Consider the following 19,286-nt stretch of genomic DNA (forward strand, 5'->3'; position numbering starts at 1 on the left):
TGCAATTTCTCTAAATGCAAAGCCTGCACTTCTAAGATTGATACATTGATTTTATTCATTAATTGCTGTTTTCTTGCCATTATCAATAGAATTTAAAACATTCTACAATGTAATATTTTCCAACTAGTACTTCAGAGGGTATAGTAACACAGCCTGTTCCAACTCTGCTTTAAGACAGACAGAGTTTTCAAGTCATCAGCAGAAATTGGGTCACCTGTGCAAATTGTTTGCTTCAACTTGGAAGACTTAATTTACTTTAACTGCTGCAGAACATCTATACGTTGCTACCTATTAGTTGGTTCCAGTATAAGGCCCATTTGTAATATTCTAAAATTTCCTGTTTTCAATTTTTGCTAACCTAAACTTTAAATTTAAACCTCTAGCAGTTTGTCAACTACTTTTTCACCATTTTAGGTCATCCATTGAATTTCAACTGATTAAATTTGAAGGAAAAACTGGAAAAGCTAAGGTGTTCTAAAACATTTGACCGGTAATGTACTTTTTGGATCTTTCTGCTGGCAACTTGAATCTGACAGTAAGAGTGAAAATAAGTGATGTTTACATGGACCAGGGATAGTTTGAACCAAGCCTGGTTGTGTTCAAAAGTCTGACTACTTATTTTAACTGGCCTGATTTAACTAGTGGGCAATTACATTTTAACTCAGTGCAATCTGTGTTGAATATCTTAGTTCGTTAAATAAGTTCACGCTGTTGCCATCTAGAATACTTGATTTTAGTTGAAGGTGAGATCACTGTTAAAAACTTAAACTTGCTATATAGTGATCCCTCGCTATATCGTGCTCCGACTTTCACAGCTTCACTCTATCGCGGATTTTAAATGTAAGCATATCTAAATATATATCACAGATTTTTCACTGGTTCGCGGATTTCTGCGGACAATGGGTCTTTTAATTTATGGTACATGGTTCCTCAGTTGTTTTGCCCAGTTGATTTCATACAAGGGGCACTATTGGCAGATGGCTGAGAACCTATCCTATCAGAGCACGTATTACATATTAAATAAAACTCCTCAATGATACAAGATAAGCTTCCCGTGCGGTGCTTCGCATACTTAAGAGCCCAAACAGCACGTATTGATTTTTGATTGTTTGCTTTTCTCTGTCTCTCTCCCTCTGACATTCTCTACTCCTGACCGAGGGGGTGTGAGTAGAGGGGCTGTTCGCACACTGGCCTAGAGGATACGGACGCTCCTCTAAAAAATGCTGAAAGACTACCTTCACATTGCTGCCTTCCTTGCAGCTGCTTTGTCCGGCGCATACTTAATAGCCCAAACAGCCCTATTGATTTTTGATTGTTTGCTTTTCTCGCTCTCTCTCTCCCTCTCTCTCCCAAATTCTCTGCTCACTGAAGAGGAAGATATGTTTGCATTCTTTTAATTGTGAGACTGAACAGCACAGTTTAAACTTTTGACTAAAGGATGTTATTTCATGTCTAGAGGGCACTAATAATGTTAAAAAATGTATTTAGAAGGTCGTAAACAGGTTTTCTATGCTCTAACAGCGAAAATATTCGATTTATAAATAAAGAATTCTACTTCGTGGAAATTCATTTATCGCGGCAGAGTCTGTAACGGATTAACCGTGATAAATGAGGGTTTACTGTAATAAAGAAAATCAGAAAACAATAAACAATAACAAAGGTTATGACTTAATCAGTTCTACAGAAGGACACAAAAAAATAAAACACATTTTTTGGAGACATACCTTTCCATATCTGTCTTCCTCGGAAGGCTACAAATAAAAAAAGTAAAGGGAAAAAAGTTAATCTTTAACTGGCATAAACAAGACAGCTATTATGTAGAGATACATTTGTTATGACACCAGTATAGACTCCCAGAAATCACATTTTAGAACCAAATGGTCAAATGATATGTCTCACTGGAGTCAGGACAACAGTTTACTCTTGAATGATTGCAAGACAAAGGAGTTGATTATGGACTCTGGAAGAAAACAACAGGGACACTACCACCCCTCAGTATCAACAGTATTCCAGTGGAGAGCTTCAGATACCTAGCTGTCTACATCACAGAGTACCTGGCCTGGTCCAAGCACTTCAACACCATGATGAAGAAATCAAGACAACACCTTTACCACTACAGACATCTCAGGCTGCCCTCCCAATTACTAATTTTTACATATGCACCATCAAATGTTTTCTTACAGTATGACTTCTTGGTTTAGCAAAGGCTAGTAGCAGGACCGTAGGAAACTGCAGACAGCAGCATGGTCAACCATATACATCACTGGGTATGCACTCTCAAACTTCCTGAACATCTATACCAAGCGATGTCAAACCTGGGCAAAGAAAATTATCAGTGATACCAGTCACCCAAACAATGGCCTCTTTTCTATGCTGCAGTCAGGTAAATGATACCACTGCCTGAAGACTAGTTCAGAGAGACTGAGGAGGCGCTTGTGTCCATTCACATGATGAATAAGAAAAGCGTCTAGGTCTTATGTGATGCCCTATTGTTAATTCTCTTACAATAAGTTATGTACATTATAAATAAATAACTTAATAACTTCTATATTTTTAAATTAATTTAATGAATTTTATTGATATTTAAAAAAGTCATGTATTATTGGTATTGTCCTTATAGTTTTCTTATATGCACTGTCAGAGTTTAGCAACTAAACATTTTACTACAACAACATTTAATTATATAGCACATTTTCATACAAAAAAATGTAGCTCAAAGTGCTTTACAAAATGAAGAATAGAAAAATAAAAGACACAGTACGAAAACAAAATAAGTCAACATTAATTAACATAGAATAAGTAAGGTCTGATGGCCAGGGAGGACAGGAACAACAAAAAAAAAAAACTCCAGACGGCTGGAAAAAAAAAAATAAAATCTGCAGGGATTCCAGAGCATGAGACTGCCCAGTCCCCTCTAGTATTACATATTGTACTGTATGTATAATCTATATGGGATAAATTTTGATTTGATACATCTTCCTTTTATGTATTAACATAGAAGAAAATAAAAAGTAATGCTATTCACTGCTCATATAAACTGATGTGAATGTATAATTGCTTTGCTTGTCTTACTTCACCCTCCTGTGTGTGCCACACCATCGCACCAAACTATGCACAGCTTCCCTCCTCATAGCCATGAAGTCACAATTGCATTGAAGTAGTGGCTAGTGATGGGAGTAACCCTGCGATGTCCCGATAAAATCAAAGCAGCTCTGTGTCCAAAAGATCTGTGTTAGTAACTCGAAGGTTGCCGGTTCTAATCCCGGCAGTGACAGGAGGAATGCTACTCTGTTGGAACTTTTAGTAAAGCCCTTAATCTACAATTGCTCCAGGAGGTGCTGTACAAATAGCTGACCCTGCACTCTGCCTCTTGTGAACTTGAACCCGGACACAGACAGACGGACATCGTTACTTCACCCAACACACCCTTTATTTACAATATTTACAGGTTCAATCAGTGCACGTCCCAGTGCCTCTTGCACCGTTCCCCCAAATGTCCAGGCCACACAGTCAAAATGTCACTCTCCTGGCCGCCCCCAGTCCCCTCTCCAGCTCCGTCCCTCTTCCACCCGACTTCCGCCATCGACTGAAGGGAGGCGGCCCCTTAAACAGGAACCCGGATGGGCTCCAGCGGCTTCCCGGCACTCCTCCGTAAACACACCCCAGTGTGGCAGAAGTGCCGGCTGCGCACCCGGAAACCGTCCGGGTGTCCCCTGTCATCTTCCCCAGCACTTCCTGGTGTGGCGGAAGTGCTGGGCTCCAGGGATATTCAGGCACTGGGGCCCCGCCTGGCGCTGGCCACAGGTCCCTACAGGGCTGGGCTTCTAAGCCCTTTACCCGAGGCCCCCCAACATAACCAGGGCGGACACACCCTCGCGGTCTGGAGGAGGCACAAGCCCTCCTCCGGTCCTCCTGGGCGTCTTCTAAAACTCTTCCTGGGGTATGCAAAATGTAGAATTTCCCCTCAGGGATTACTACAGTATATCAAAAGCAGGTGGTTTCATTTTGTAAGTCTATAAAACTGACATTTTAGCATCTAGAAAAGCGAGAGGACAGCTTATGTTTACTTCTGGTACTGAAACGCTGGTACCATCCTATTTCAAAATTTGGGTTTCTTAGTATTTTTCCAGTACTGGTATGCCATAAATGATTGTAATTGCAGACATATTTTTATCCTAGCTGTTTCATCCCTTGTCTGTAAGCGCAGTAAAATTTTAACACAAAATTTGATAACAATTCCTGGCTATAATTGCCTGTAGCAATGTCCAGACTCAGATGGGTGTTTTTCAGACATTCTCACTTATCAGTTTCACAGATAGATACAGTTTTCTTGGAGTGCTGGATTTTATTTATCCTTAGGAATAATAACATTACTATTCCCCTCATTCTGTAATTTAATATGTTGCTCTGTGTCATTTAACTTATAATCACTAAGAAATGTATGTATATAGCTTTAAGTTATACCATTTTGGATAACATTGCTAGCTAAATAATAATCATGATCTACAACTTATTGATCATTACAATACTTTTCATACATCAAAATGTTTAAATCATGAAAAAACATATAGACTGGTATTGATCTAGGCTATGTTCAGACTTCTAATCCTAATGAATATCAGTTTGTTGCAATATCAGCACAGAGTAAAGCTGATTTTTCAGGGGAAGAAAAAAATCACATCCCCACCTAGATAGACAGATTAAGATAGAAATCTGGCAAATTCATATTTTTTTGGTAAAATCAGCATTTCAAAATAAGACTAGTGAAATTTTGAAAAAATTCTTGAAATTAACACCACAGCAAAATTCTATTTTTTAATCTGCAAATTAAGAAGCTTTTCTAACCCATTTTTTTAAAGTAGCAAATTATAAAGCAAACATTTACTGTATTCTTTAAATATCACAACATATGACCAATATTTGTAATGAATAAGTGGAATCAATTTTACAAATGCTGTTTCTTTGTTAGGGCAGTAACAAATTATATACTATAAACTGTAAAGTGTTTCACTAGATGCTGGGTGGAACTTGCCGCTTAATTTCTTGCCAAACAAGAGGTACAACATTCTGTCTCAAACTAGAGCTGTATTATTGTTAATTCCCTGAGAATGTACTCTATATATGATTCTTTGTTTCTTGCTGGCGCAGTGCAAGCTAGGAGAAAATAACAATCAATAGCTGAAGAAAGTGTAATCTTTGTACATTTTTAAAGAAAATACACTTTAGTATTCTACATAAGGCTGTGAGAGGTATTCTATTCCCACCCGGGGGAGTAAATGCGAACATTAATTTTATTTTAATTCTTTTCATTTTTATTACTATTTAATTTAATATTGTTTCTTTGTATCAGTATACTGCTGCTGGATTATGTGAATTTCCCCTTGGGATTAATAAAGTATCTATCTATCTATCTATTCACGTCAGTTTGCCTGCAGCTTATAGTAAAGGATCCATTTGTCATTTGAAAGAAACCACAGCAAAACAACTAGTGAAGTGTATAAATATATTGCTTGTGTAACACTATACTGTATAATGCTTTAACTGGATTTGTTCAGTGTTCACAATAAAACACACACAGAGCAACAGATAAAATAATTCCACTCTTTCATAATTAATCTATGTAATTTATTATTTTAAAGAAAACAGGATATGTAACAAACATGACTGAGGAAAATAAGGACTGTAACAAATATGGTGACCTAATTTTTTATTTAGACAGATGGCCTTTGATCCAAAATTGTAAATGTGATATGGTCAATAATACTTAGCAGTGCATGATCATGTTGAACCACTAAATTTAGCCATACATTACCTTGTAATAGCTTAACCTATCATTTCTGTTTATTGTACAGGTATTTAAAAACCCAAACTTTCCTAAACATTATGGCACAGGGAAACTAGTCAAAAATAGCATGGTTGGTGGGCAGTTGTTTTGAATCCCTGAAGCTAATTCATTCTAAAAAGTATATCACTTATACATAAACTACTAATCAAAAAGTATCAAGTTACCAAAGGCTCCTGATATTATATTGCTATAAGACCATGGAAAACACAGGCACATTTTGTCTAATTATCGATTTGTAACACTGAGAAAGGCATGTTTTTTCCTTTAGTTTTACCATGCCTAGATATTACTGCCCATTTCACTTATTATTTCATTATGTGTACTTTGAAGAACTGTCCAGAAGTATAGATTAGCACACCTGAGCGCTAGATTTAAATCCCAATGCTGATTGAAGCCCCTGAGGAGTTTACAGGTTCTCCCCTTGTCTATGGGGAGGTACTCAACCAGATATTCATTTAATATCCCCTAAGATATGCAGTGTAAGATAACTGCTGATTCTACATTAGAGTGTGTATATGGGTTCACTTTTACCTTAACAAATCAACTATGCTTTCGCTACTGTTCGCTGTTGCTCTGTCATATGTTTGCATGTGCACCTGTCCAATGTGATAAACATGAAGATAGTTTGCTATAATGCATGCACAAGGCTGAGGGAGACCTACAAAGTACCATGGTCTCAGAGAGGTGAAACGAACAATGAAAATTTTCTGCAGTATTTAAGGGTTTCAGCATGCTTTCCAAAAATGCAGAGCCACATCAGAACTAAATGGCCAGCATTCTCAGTTTTCTTTTCTAACTTCTGTTCAAATACTGTAGATTAAACTGTTGCCTCTGGCCAATGAATGCTTTGAAAGATATGCACATCTGCGTGCACAAACATGTTTCAATTTGAGCATTTTGTCAATGTGATTTTGCCGCCATCTGATAAGAAGTTGAATTTTGTCTTTCTTGGTAACTGATGGGGTTTTTCGTCACAACTGAATGACAAATCTTGTCAGAAGCGGTTTCTCAGTTTTTTTTACATATTGTAGGAGACCTAATGTTTGTAAGTGTGCCTGAAGATGCATAGAGCACCAGCTTAAATTATTTACAGCAGTTACGTAATGTATCCAGTGTTACTAAGAAGTGTTTATAGTCAAGGCACTCTGAAAATCAAATACCAGTTTAATGAGAAATAACCAATTGCATTTGTCGAATCCATCACAGCCTGACTGTTATAAATCAGCTGATTCACACAAATTAAATATGATCAACATAAAATCACTTAAGTTGTTTAGCAACTTAAATGTCAATTTACCTCAATATAAAAGCGAGGTCAGTGTGCTCAAAATTGTCTGAGGCAATTGCTTTTGCGCTTGCACATCCGTCTCTCTTTGCATAAACCAACAGTAGTCACCGCTCATGCTCAGGGTAAATTTTCTCCGATATCAGTTTTCCATCACCTTTGTATCTTGATGAAATCTTTCCCAATGCTCATATCTGACATCACTTAGGTTTGGTGGAAATAAAGTCGAGATGAGAATGTATAAAATGCATCTTCAGTGACATTCTGGCTCCCGTAAGCTAATATACTTTCAGCATATTCTGCACAAGCCAAGCATAATTCTCTGGTCTGTGACTACCAAGAAAATTCTGGACAACCCGCATGAATGAGGGTGCCAATTCAGTGGGCTTCAGTTTCCTTTTGAACTCATCGTCAAGCATCAGTTCACCGATTTCAGGGCCAACAAAAACACCTTCCTTCATTTTGGCTTCACTTTTCTCAAGACCAAACATATTTCTTAAATGCTGAAATGCATCACCTTTACTGTCCAGTCACCCTAGTTGTCCAAGACCTGGAACATCACAACTAAAAAATGGGACATGCTGGACGAAAACGATTTTCAGATTTGGAGTCAGCAAGTGACATTTGTTAAAGTATAGCTGAAAGAATCCAAGTAGCAAAATGCTTGTTGACCAGTGTAATAGTTGGTAAAATGTAGAATTGAAAAAATATAAGCAAGTCTATTTTTACACTTTACTGTATTGATATCTTAACCATTTCCTTTGTAATTTTTTTATTGACTGGGGGCTCCACCCCCTGCTCGCTTCGCTTACCTATCCCCAGGTTTGGTTTACCGGATAAACAATTTAAAAAGATTGTTATTTTCATGGGAATTGTTACATATGCATTATTTTAACTTTTACTTTAAAACTTTTGTAAAAACAATATTTGTCCTTTATTTCCTGTCCTGGGCGTGGTTAAATCTCTTTCTTGCAGGACATATAATGCTGCTCTAGGCCCGGTTCCAGAGGCAAAGCCGCCATCGTGCCATTTAATTTCAACCGCCGCCTCACCCTATAATATCTTCACTCGTTTTCTAAACCAGTGTATTTAAAATTAAAAATTTTCACAATTTCCTTAATGTCAAAAAAATTAAAGAAAATTTCTTCGTAAGTAAAATAAAACTTGACTTATGCATTTAACACATAGGTGACAAGTTTAATTAATTCATCAGTAAAATTCCGATTAACACTACAAAACCTCTGATTGATGTGCTGCGTACTTGAGCTGCCACAATTCACGTGTTGTGACTTGCCCATTTTTCTTTGAAGCAAGTTACCGACATTCAACAGGAAAAGACGAGCCCCGCACAGAGTCTGCGTTTTGTTGTGGGCGGCCGCAGAACCGGGCCTGCACTACTCACATTGGGTGGCCTGAACTCACGCTAAGGAGATGTGATCAGATCAGCTATTTTGAAAAAAAATGTTTTTAACTTTTGCTGCTGTTGCTGGAGTGCTGCATGCTCTGCTTGTCACGCTGTGTGTCGATCATTTAGAAACCTGTACAGCAGCTGTCCTTTGCCACTTCGCGTCTTTGCCGCTCGCGCAATGTAGGGGATTGAATGCATGCCAAGGAGATGCACTCGGATCATCTGCTAGCGAGCTGCGTGTTCTGTTTGTCGCTTGTCGTTGTTTAAAGAGCTGGAAGCACATGAAGTGTCTGCCAAAAGCATTCCAACAACTGCTAGGTTAGTGGTCTATGAACTTGTTTGAAATTGATGGTAAGTAGGGCGTGATGTGCAAAAGTCACCATCTCACAGGTTTTGTTTCCTAAGGTTGTAATGTCTAGTCTCACGTGTCATCAAAGTTTTTTTCCCCCCGAGATAATCAGGTCTCATTTGCTTTACTGTACCCATCCCCACTGAAACCAGACCCCCCAACCACCCCGGAGATGCGATACAGTCATGCCATTTCGCGTCTCTCCTGCTTGCAGTGTGAAGAGGGGAGCTGAACACACGCTAAGGAGATGCAGACGGATCAGCTGCTGGCTTTGTTCTCCTGCTGCCGAGGTGCGTGTTCTACTTGTCGCACTGCATGTCTTGTCTATCATTTAAAAGCCTGTACAGCAGCTGTCCTTCTGTCTCAGTGCCTTGTCTTGCGTGATGTTAAAGTGTCTCTCACAGGACGTCAAACTGTCTTCCGAGAAGATCATGTCTCGTCTCCCTGCCAAGATTTTTTTTTATAATAGAGAAAATAGAGAGAAGCAATAAGCCCGCACCAACTTCAGGGACTGAAAAAGGACTCTAAAAACTCTTGCATTCTACAATGGAAAGGCAGAAATCAAGGCTCCAGAGACAATTTAACTGAAACATAACTTAATTATTACAGAGCCAATAACTGCCAACTGATGATGACATTTGTAAATTTCATGACAAGATCACAGGACCATTGAGATACTTTCTCTTTGATGCTTCACTACCATGGGCAACCTTGCCTTTGAGGAGGTGTATTCTTACAATAGCAACTGCTGTGCCTTTCATGGATGGCCAAAAATCAAGACTTCATAGTAAACCAAGTTAGTCTGTGCGACTCTCAGGGCTTTTAACTTGGTAGAGGAACACTCAAACATTTTAAAATGAGCGCTGTTGCGTGTAAAAGCTATTTTCACGTAAGAGCTAAATATTGCACAGTTTAACTAAATATTTGGAAATGAGTACCATTTTTTTCTTTGCAGTAAATGTAGAATATTTAAAAGCACATTACTCTGGAATTTTAGCATTTTCATCTACAGACTTCATTTTAAGGAATTTTAACAAAAAAATCCTTATTCAGTAGCAGGTCAGCACCTTTAAAAGATAATCTTATTGAATTGCCAGTAAACATAGTCACAGTATAATGCAATCTAAAATTTTCTTACTCAAAGACTGCAGTGTTATACTGAAAAGTTAGCTAGATGGACAATGCTGTATCAGGATGCATTAAGGACGAACCAATGTTTAAAGGAAGCACTTCTGTACAGTTTTATTTACTTTATATACTGGGGGTTTTCACTGAACAAGAGGATGTGTTATCATTATTATTGTGTGGTTCTGTTTTCTTTATATTCACCCACTTCTTCTAGTACAGGTACATAGGAAGTATGAACCATTACTATAGTAGCAGGAAGTACAGAACAAGCATCTCCAAATGCTTATACCAGTATACTGGGCACTGTACACAAATACAATCACTCATCACAGGCCAGATTAGTGCCACCAATCAACATTACTATGTACAGTATATCTTTAGGACACTGAAGGAAACCCATGTGAATCCATGAGAACTTGCTTTGTTTACTCCAAATAGGAAGTGTTGGGCAGGGATTGGAACTCAAAACTCCAGAGTTGCTGCAAATAAAATAAATTTGGATATGTTCATCTATAGTTTAATAAGAAATGCTATTTTATATTATTGAGTAACAAATAACTGTACACTGTCAGTAAATGTAAATATACTGCAGAAGATGGATGTGGGGTGAGCCAATGTCTTATTACAAACTTAAAAAGGTGTTGGAAGGGTTAAAAGCAACTACAGTAGGCACTGATATGCAATCATAAATAATTAAATGTGTCATGAAATATGTTTTTTATTTCTTTTGTGTTTATTTATTTTTGTGGACACTGAACACAACATGAAATATGGCTTGAAATGAAAACCGTCATTTATAAATGTCTAAGCTGAAACTGTAGGCTCTAGCGAGTACCATGGTTTGAACAGTGAATCATTAGTATAGTGTGTAAATCTTTGGCCATTAAAGTGCTGCAAAAATGATGATGAAGTAAGGGCTTCTTGAATTAAAGCAGCTAGATAACTTTTTGTTTTTTTGACCCACATTCACAATACACATAAATGGTCACAACCTTGATTCTGATTTTTGCTTGCCTGTGTCTCACCTACTGACGATTCACCAATCAAAAAAATAGTAATTCCTAGAGCCCAATAACCTCCAGTAACCACCTTACAGAAATGGAAACCCATCAACGACTTTCAAGGGCTACATTTAATGCAAGTACTACAGCTTTCCATTATACATGCTACGCTCCAACTAATGACGTGAAGGAAAAGTTCAGCAAGACTGGTATGAGCAATTACTATGGTTCTGAAGTAATGTCCCCCAGCATGATCCCCACCTTATTAGGGGTGATATGAATGTGAAGATAGACAGTAGCAACACAAACTGTCAGCAGACTCTAGGTATACATGGGCATGGCAAAGTGAATAATTAATAGGAAACAGCTCATTGTCTTCTATTTGAGCAATAGCCATGTTATTGGATAGTGTCTCCTTCTCACAAGAACACTAATTAATATGCAAGTTCCTACATAATGTTAGAATACACCAAGATACCAACATCTCAAGTAATCAATATCAAATATTAGACACAAACCGTGCGGGTTTGATTAGCAAAACTTCCACTTCCAACAACTAGATGATCTGAGACGGAAATGCCCTGGTGCAAAGAATTTATTTTGGAGCTACATAATCATTTCAGTGCCTTGTCAGTATTATGTGGTGATGAAGCTAATGAACAAAAACTATCACCAATTAGTGGAAGATCACTAAGTCCATCTACAATGTGAATGCAGAAAAGATCAAATAATGTTGATTATACACCAATATCCTGCTCTATATTTACATTCATACATAAATATAAATATATAAATAAAAAAATATATATGATATGTATACATACACACACATCACAAAATGATTCAGTTTTATTTTGAATAGTTTGCTTTGTGTTTAATGATTCATATAGTGTAATTTATTATTAACTGAAAGTGTGTTTATTAAGAATACGCTGAAAAATAGTATACATTATAAATTAACAAACTGGAAACAATTATATACTGATTCTTCTATTCACACTCAAGTACTCCTTTCCCACCAAATGAACAGATAGGATGGCAAGATAAAATGCAAGCACATAAGAAAAAAAAAACTGAGGGAAGGCAGTCAAAGAGTTTAGTGCGGTTAGTGCTGGGCGGTATGACCAAAATTCTACATCACGGTATTTTTCAAAATTATACCGGTTTCACTGTATTTTTTCCCATGCATGAGTGGATGTTAACCACATTTTCCACTGCAATTACTGGCTAAGAATAACCTATTCAACTGTCATGAGAATTGCACACTGTACAAAAACAATTTTAATGTGTACACAAGTATTAATACAGGTTTGCATGGCCCCATAAAGTGATAGTTTTCAATTTGGTGGCACTAATGAAGAGAAGGAATCACATTGCATGACAGATGCAGTCAAAATATATAGCCTTTTTAATAAACAATGTTTGCAAAAAACAAACTAAAATTTTGACAACATATTTTTAACCATCCAAAGAGGCATTTAGACTTGGTAAAATATCCAGAGGTGCTTGTCAAAAGTTGTATTGCACTGAACATGTCTTAGAAAAGGATAAATAGTAAAGATTTTTTGAAAACCAACTACACTTTGTTAATGTTAACAATCTCTGTCCACTGACACGTTAAAGCAACTTTTAAAACAAATTTACCATCATTAAACTGTATAATATTTAAACTAATGAATAATAACAATAAAATAAATAATAGTGCAACTTCCAGTAATAATACTATTACTTCCAAGACTTCAAGCCTGGGTGCAGTACACAGTATTCATCAAATTCAAATAAAATAAAATAAAACAAGTGCAACTTGGTGATGACATCTTTACAAACTGAACCATCATTAATAAAATATAAAAATAAATAAAAAATAAATAAATAATAAATAAATAAATAAATAAATAATAAAACTGCAACTTGCATTTATAATGCTATTTGTGGTATAGCCCTACGGAAACATATTAGGGCCATGGTAAAGAAAAAAAAAAACTATATGTCGAGAATAAAGTCGACATGTTGACTTTAATCTTAACATAAACGATGATATTAAAGTGGAAATGTCGAGAATAAAGTCGACATTTCCACTTTATTCTGACCATTTATGTCTAGAAAGTGAAAATTTTCACTTATCATAGTTTATTTTGTCATTAAAGTAGAATGTTGTAAACTAAACTTTAGCCTAAAATTAATGTTTTATTTACTAGATTTTCTCAAACCCCGTCATAAGTTATGTAGCACATTAAATGCTTCGTGTTAAGTGTTCCCCAACCCAGTTGTCAATCGCTACACACTTCTTAAACTGACTTCCTCTTGCACTAAGAGGAGGTGCAGGCAGCGATCGCCGCACAGAATACATTCACTTCATGATACTCCTACTCTCTGAAAATGTAGAATGCTAAGATAAATTTTCATAATAAAATGAATTAAAGCTGGTATTAAACATGCACGGTAGTGCTGCTCCCTCTCAGTAATGGGCCCCTAGGTGTACGTTCAGTGTAGAGGACTTTATGCCAGGTGTGACGAGGCTCCAAAAAAACTGGATGTATGAATGGGTATCACACAGGTTTAACTTAAATATTGTGTTTGTAATCTAGTGGTATTACATCACAGTAATCACAGTATTCAATGGATGTTCTTCTGAGCGGGCCTTTTTTATTGCATGCATGCTGTCTCTGTCTGACGTACCAAACCCTCAGTTCCTATCCTTCCTTTTTCTTTCTCCACATAACCAATCACCACATGATAAACTTCATTGTGAAATTGAAACTAGTTATAAACTTAGATCACGGAGTGTTCAGAACTTTAAAAAAATCTTCGTTATACATGTTTAATTATGCCATTCATTCAGGGTTGCACCCATCCCAGCAAGCATTGTGGGCGAGGCAGGAGTAAATCCTGAACAGGGTGCCAGCACATTGCAGGGTGAATACGAGCAATACATACACTAGCAGAGTCAATATAGCAGAAAAAAATCCCACATCCTCCATGACTTTGAAAAAAACTGCACGCCGAGTAAACCCACCAGAAAAACATGCAAATGCAAGGCAGGGAACACCCGGGATCCCTTTGCTGCGAGGTAGCAGTGCAGCCTCTACGCCACCGTGCCCCCACATGATTAATACATGCTTTAATGCATTTCATCATGAAAATTATATCAAGTACTTATCTTAGTATTCTAAATGTTCAGGGAGCAGGAATATCATGAAAGTAAAGTATTCTGTGTGCTGCCTGCACCTCCTCTTAGTGCAAGAGGAAGTCAGTTTAAGAAGCATGTAGCAATCAACATGGTTTCAGGAACACTTAACACAAAGCATTTAATGTGATACATAACTTATAACGGGGTTTGAGAAAATCTAGTAAATTAAATATTCATTTTAAGATGAAGTTTAGTTTATGATGTTCTACTTCAATAAAACAATTACGAGAATAAAGTCAACATGTTGACTTTATTCTCATCATAAGTGTCGAGATTAAAGTGGAAATGTCAAGAATAAATTCAACATGTCGTCACACTACTACACAATACCCAGGTACATTACACAGTATTGAAAAAAAAATAAAACAAGTACAACTTGGCTTGCAGTATTATCCAGTAGTATAGAAACAGTTTTCACACATTTGAACATAATGGTCCACATCCGACCTTTTAAAACCAAAGTATCTTCAGACAACAGACACAGCTCCTTTTTTCAGCAAAAGTTCTTCTGTGTCATCATGTTCAACTTTATTGTCTGCTACAGCTTCAGTTTGTTCTCTGTCCATTTTCACCATTCAATACCTCCACTAACACATGTACTCCATTGAATGTGTGTTTAGTGGTGCAGCAGTGAAAAAGATCTCCCCTTAAACAGTTTACCACTGCGCCACATTCCGAACATTGTTTAGGCAATCTAAACCGGGGTTGCGGTATAAGAAAAATCCATATCATAACAAAAATAAAAAACAGTTTTTGGTATGAACCAGTATACCGCCCAGCACTAAGTGTGGTCAATGATTGCTTTAAAGTGGGTAACTGAGAATGGTATGGATAATAAGGATTACAAATTTCTAAATTGCCCATTGCTTAGAATTATTTTTTTCTAATTTTAGGCAATTCTGCACATCGTAATTTTATACAGTATAAAGATTTGATTTCTTAGAACTGACACAGAAAGCTAGTGGTGTAGTTAGTTTTTTACATTAACAGTTTAAGTAATAATGCTCCCATTTTTCAAAAGAAGCTATTAAAGAACAAGGGTTATGGTAACACTGATACTGATCAATACATTTTTGACACATACAGTTTATTAAACCAACAGCTAAAGGTAACTAAAAACTTTTTACATTGTGGATTATTCTCTGAGATGTAATCGTTCAAAACAAGTAACTTCAATTTATGAACACGGTCCACGGGATTTACAAAACATTCATCTTTTTTAGTACTATCAAATATTCGTCTTATGTGCGTAGGTTTCCACACATCTTACAATTATATCTGTTCAAGCTATTTGAATTCCTAAGTAACAATTTCCTTTTTCAGTATGGCACTGTAGGCTGCCAAAGCCCAGCAAGGCAACATCCAGTCCTGAAAGGGAGGACACTGGTCCATTCAAAATTCACACAACAGACCAATTTACAGATTTCAATATACATTGCCGTTAGACTGTAGGAAGTAACTATTGACCCTTGAATAAACACACAAAGACATCCAAAAATATGTAAGCGTTTCTATAAAACCTAATGATGTAGCACGCAATGAAAGGCGCTAAATTTAATACATACTGTACTTAAATCATATCGTTAGTAAATAATTATTTTAGACTCTATATACTTATTGTAAACAGACCATATTTCAACCTACGATAAACTATACTGTTAATTAGGAAAATATTAACTAAATAGTTTAATCATATTAAAAATTAAAGTGACAGTGCAAAGCCCTTATAACCAATGCAAATATGAAGACAACGCAAAAAGATCGATCATAGCAAATTTAAAAGAAGAGCACTTACAGCTCAGCCAACAGCATGATCTCATGGTAAGTCCGTTGGAGCAAGAATTCAATCAGAAGGCTCAGTCGGACCCCGTGTGCTGGTGCCCCCGCCGCCGCCCCTGAAGGCGGAGGAGGAGGTGCAGAAGTGGGACCCCCGCTGGGGACCAGTTGGTTGTTTTCAATTTGTACGGGAGCCATTTCTGGTTTAAAAACAAAAACGTGTTGTACCCCTTTGCCTAACCTGACTTCTAGGCGGACGCCTCTAAGAGGCGACTGATGCAAAAGAGGCAGTCGAAAGGCACCCCTTAGAAAAATCAAATCTACAGAGATACCGGGAAACCCAAGCAGAGTTACCGGATCCTGTTGTTGTTTATAATACTACCGAATAACAACATCAACGTATCTTTACTCCCCATGGAAATTCTAAGAATATCGCAAAATGAAGCTGCTGGGTGTAAATGAGATAAAAAGCAGCAGCTCAAAGATTCATCACCGCCATCATTGCTGCGGTGCAGGAAGTGATTGTAAAAGTCCAGATCGGGGGCGGGAGACCCGGAAACGGAAGCGAATTCCGTTAGCTTGCCAATCAGAATGACGTAAGTATTACTACGGTGGGGATTGAAATGAAGGATGCCGGTAAAGAAAGTAGTAACAAATTTGGGAGTTAAATAAGTAAATAAAATAAGTAAAGACTGAGAAGAAATAAAGAAACTAAACTGTCGCCTGATGTAGAGAAAGTTAAAAATAGATTTAATTTCATAGTTGCTTAGAAATATGTCTTTGAAGGGTCGAGTTTTGTTATCAGTCAAAAGGTATTTCTCGTTTTGTGTATATGGCCCTTTCTTTAGATGTTCCAAAAATATAATTATACAGCACGATAAGTCTCTTTATAATTTTATATAGAAAAATAGTAATAATATTTGAAGTCTCATTCCAAAACTGATGTTTCAAAAGATGGGTAGTTCAGACTTTTTGTTGATATGTAATCTTGATGTAAACAAACTTCCACAAATCATATTGTCTAACTTTGACAAGCAGGTATAGTGCTCATAAATGTTAATTTATTATCATAGTTTTTCTCATACGTATTACATTTGGATTAATGTATATATTAAATATAAGAACGATAGTTTATTTTTACACTCATGGTTTAATAACGATGTTTGCTTTGTTACAAAGTTATTAAATAAGGAGGACAGGATATTGTCTTGCACAGAATTTTTAGATAAATTTGAAATTCCTGTCTTCCATGTTGAATTTACCAACATTGTTTTTGCCATTCCTGCTAAACATGATTGCTCTAATCAATAACAAATGCAGAATTTTACTGTTATGAACCCCTCTTCTATGAGTGGCTTATATACAGGAGACATTAAATTATTAGACTGAAAATGTAATAATGCTCATATAAGGACACTGTATAACCCTTGTGTAATACTTTTATGTATTTTCATTTGGATGGCTGGTTCCAAAGCCAGTGCTGAGCATAGAGGTCACCAGTTTGACTTCCTCTAGCTGTTATTTTTCAGCCTCCCCTGTAGGTTTCTGCTGGTGCTGTTAAATTAAAAAAAAAAAACAGAGTCATTTAATGGTTTACTTTGATTACTCGCAATTATATTTCTTACATTTTTAACTTCTCTCTATTATATAAAACATCCAGAGACAAGAAATTTTTTTCAAGTCCTGTGAGATGAGACTTTGGCCAAGAGATTTTTTCAAGTCCCACCCTCCTCTCAACAATATTCAACCACGCACACAGTCCTCTCACCTTTCATTCATGTGAATGCTTTTGACAGACACAGTTCCTGCTCTCTCAGCTCTTATAAATTGTAACATTTTCCTCACTCTAAATACCAAATTAAAGAAGACATATTATGTCCAAATCATATTGAAGAATTTCATCACAAAGGGTTATCAACAAAAGAAATGAGTACACGGCAATCCTATCACCGAGAAACAATGATGTCAAACAAATTGTTGATCGGTTACACGGCAATTTGGTTAAATGCATATCAATAGACTATGCCTAAACAGTTGTTGATGATCGTGTGGAAGATGAAAACATCAACTTACAATATCCCAAAGAATATCTACAACTGTTAACACTGTCTGGTCTTCCACCACACAAATTACTGTAGAAAGGATGATGTATCCAAGAAAGTTAATACAGTACATTTTCCACGGATAACATTAGACAACAAAGGAGATCTTGATATTCCATTTGTATTAAAATATTAACAGCATCCCATTAGAATAGTTTTTGCAATGACAACAAATCTTAGAGACAAACATTTGAAAAAGTTGCTTTATTTGTTAGAGAAAAATAAATGAAATTCAATCACGGGCAGTTATACGTTGTGTTGTCACGATGAAAGTCCAAACACAGAATCAAAATTCAATGCGATATTGACAAAAATTTTATTCAAAAAATTGTTTTTACTGAAGTTTTACATTAAAAATGTAAGTTTAAAATATCTGCTTGTTGTTTCAAAGCCAGACAGAACAAAATCGTATTACGCAACGAATAACTAACGCAGCATGAAACATAATTTAATTTCAAATTATTACGTTTTACTATATTTTAGTATGGTTAATTACTCGCTGTAATGTAAAATAGTTAGTTCTATTGTGCATATGTAACAATTCCCATGAAAATAACAATCTGTTTAAATTGTATATCCGCATTCCCATACGCAAGCGGCAGAACCGCAAAGAGGTTAGCATGTAGCACAGGCCCGGGGGTTGGCGAGCGAAGCAAGCTGTGAGCAGCCCCCTAGTTTACTTAAGAGTAAACTTAAGGGAGATGTTTTCAAATACAGAAAGTGTAATTTATTTTAGAGGTATAAAAATATAGACACGTGTAATTATAACTAAATTAGATTGTTAGTTAGCAGGAGCAGACCTGGACAAAGGGCATATTCACACATGCCAGTACTCACACTTGTCAGAATAACCAGTTAACCTTACATCACTATTCAAATAAGTTTTAATAAGAGTACCACTGAAACTGGATAATCAGTTAGCTTTATTCTTTTATGGAAAGACCTTGTTTCATATCTGGATATGGTAAGATTGTGATACGTTGATGACGGTGATACTTGTAATATGTCATTGATATAAATTGAAGCCATTAAGAAGGCAAACAGAATGTTAGGTTATATAGCAGGAGATTATGCTCAAGCTTTATAACACACTGGTGAGGCCTCATCCGGTGTACTGTGTGCAGTTTTGGTCTCCAGGCCACAAAAATGACATACCAGTGCTAGAAAATGTCCAGAGAAGAGTGACTAGGCTGATTCCAGGG

At 36.5% G+C, this 19,286-nt stretch overlaps 1 protein-coding gene across 2 annotated transcripts in view; it reads right to left on the reverse strand.

The window, feature by feature from the left end:
* Positions 1–16,504, reverse strand: part of med14 (mediator complex subunit 14) — a 106,161-nt gene extending 89,657 nt beyond the window's left edge. For both annotated transcript variants that reach the window (XM_039745104.1, XM_039745105.1), the window contains exons 1-2: positions 16,002–16,504; positions 1,725–1,751 (exon numbers count right to left, since the gene is read on the reverse strand). In XM_039745104.1, coding sequence (XP_039601038.1) covers positions 1,725–1,751; positions 16,002–16,180 — 206 coding nt within the window. In that variant the 5' untranslated portion in view covers positions 16,181–16,504. The remainder of the gene's footprint in view (positions 1–1,724; positions 1,752–16,001) is intronic.
* Positions 16,505–19,286: the final 2,782 nt, after the last annotated feature.

Source organism: Polypterus senegalus, chromosome 2, assembly GCF_016835505.1.
Source record: "Polypterus senegalus isolate Bchr_013 chromosome 2, ASM1683550v1, whole genome shotgun sequence".
In the NCBI taxonomy this organism is placed as follows: domain Eukaryota; kingdom Metazoa; phylum Chordata; class Cladistia; order Polypteriformes; family Polypteridae; genus Polypterus; species Polypterus senegalus.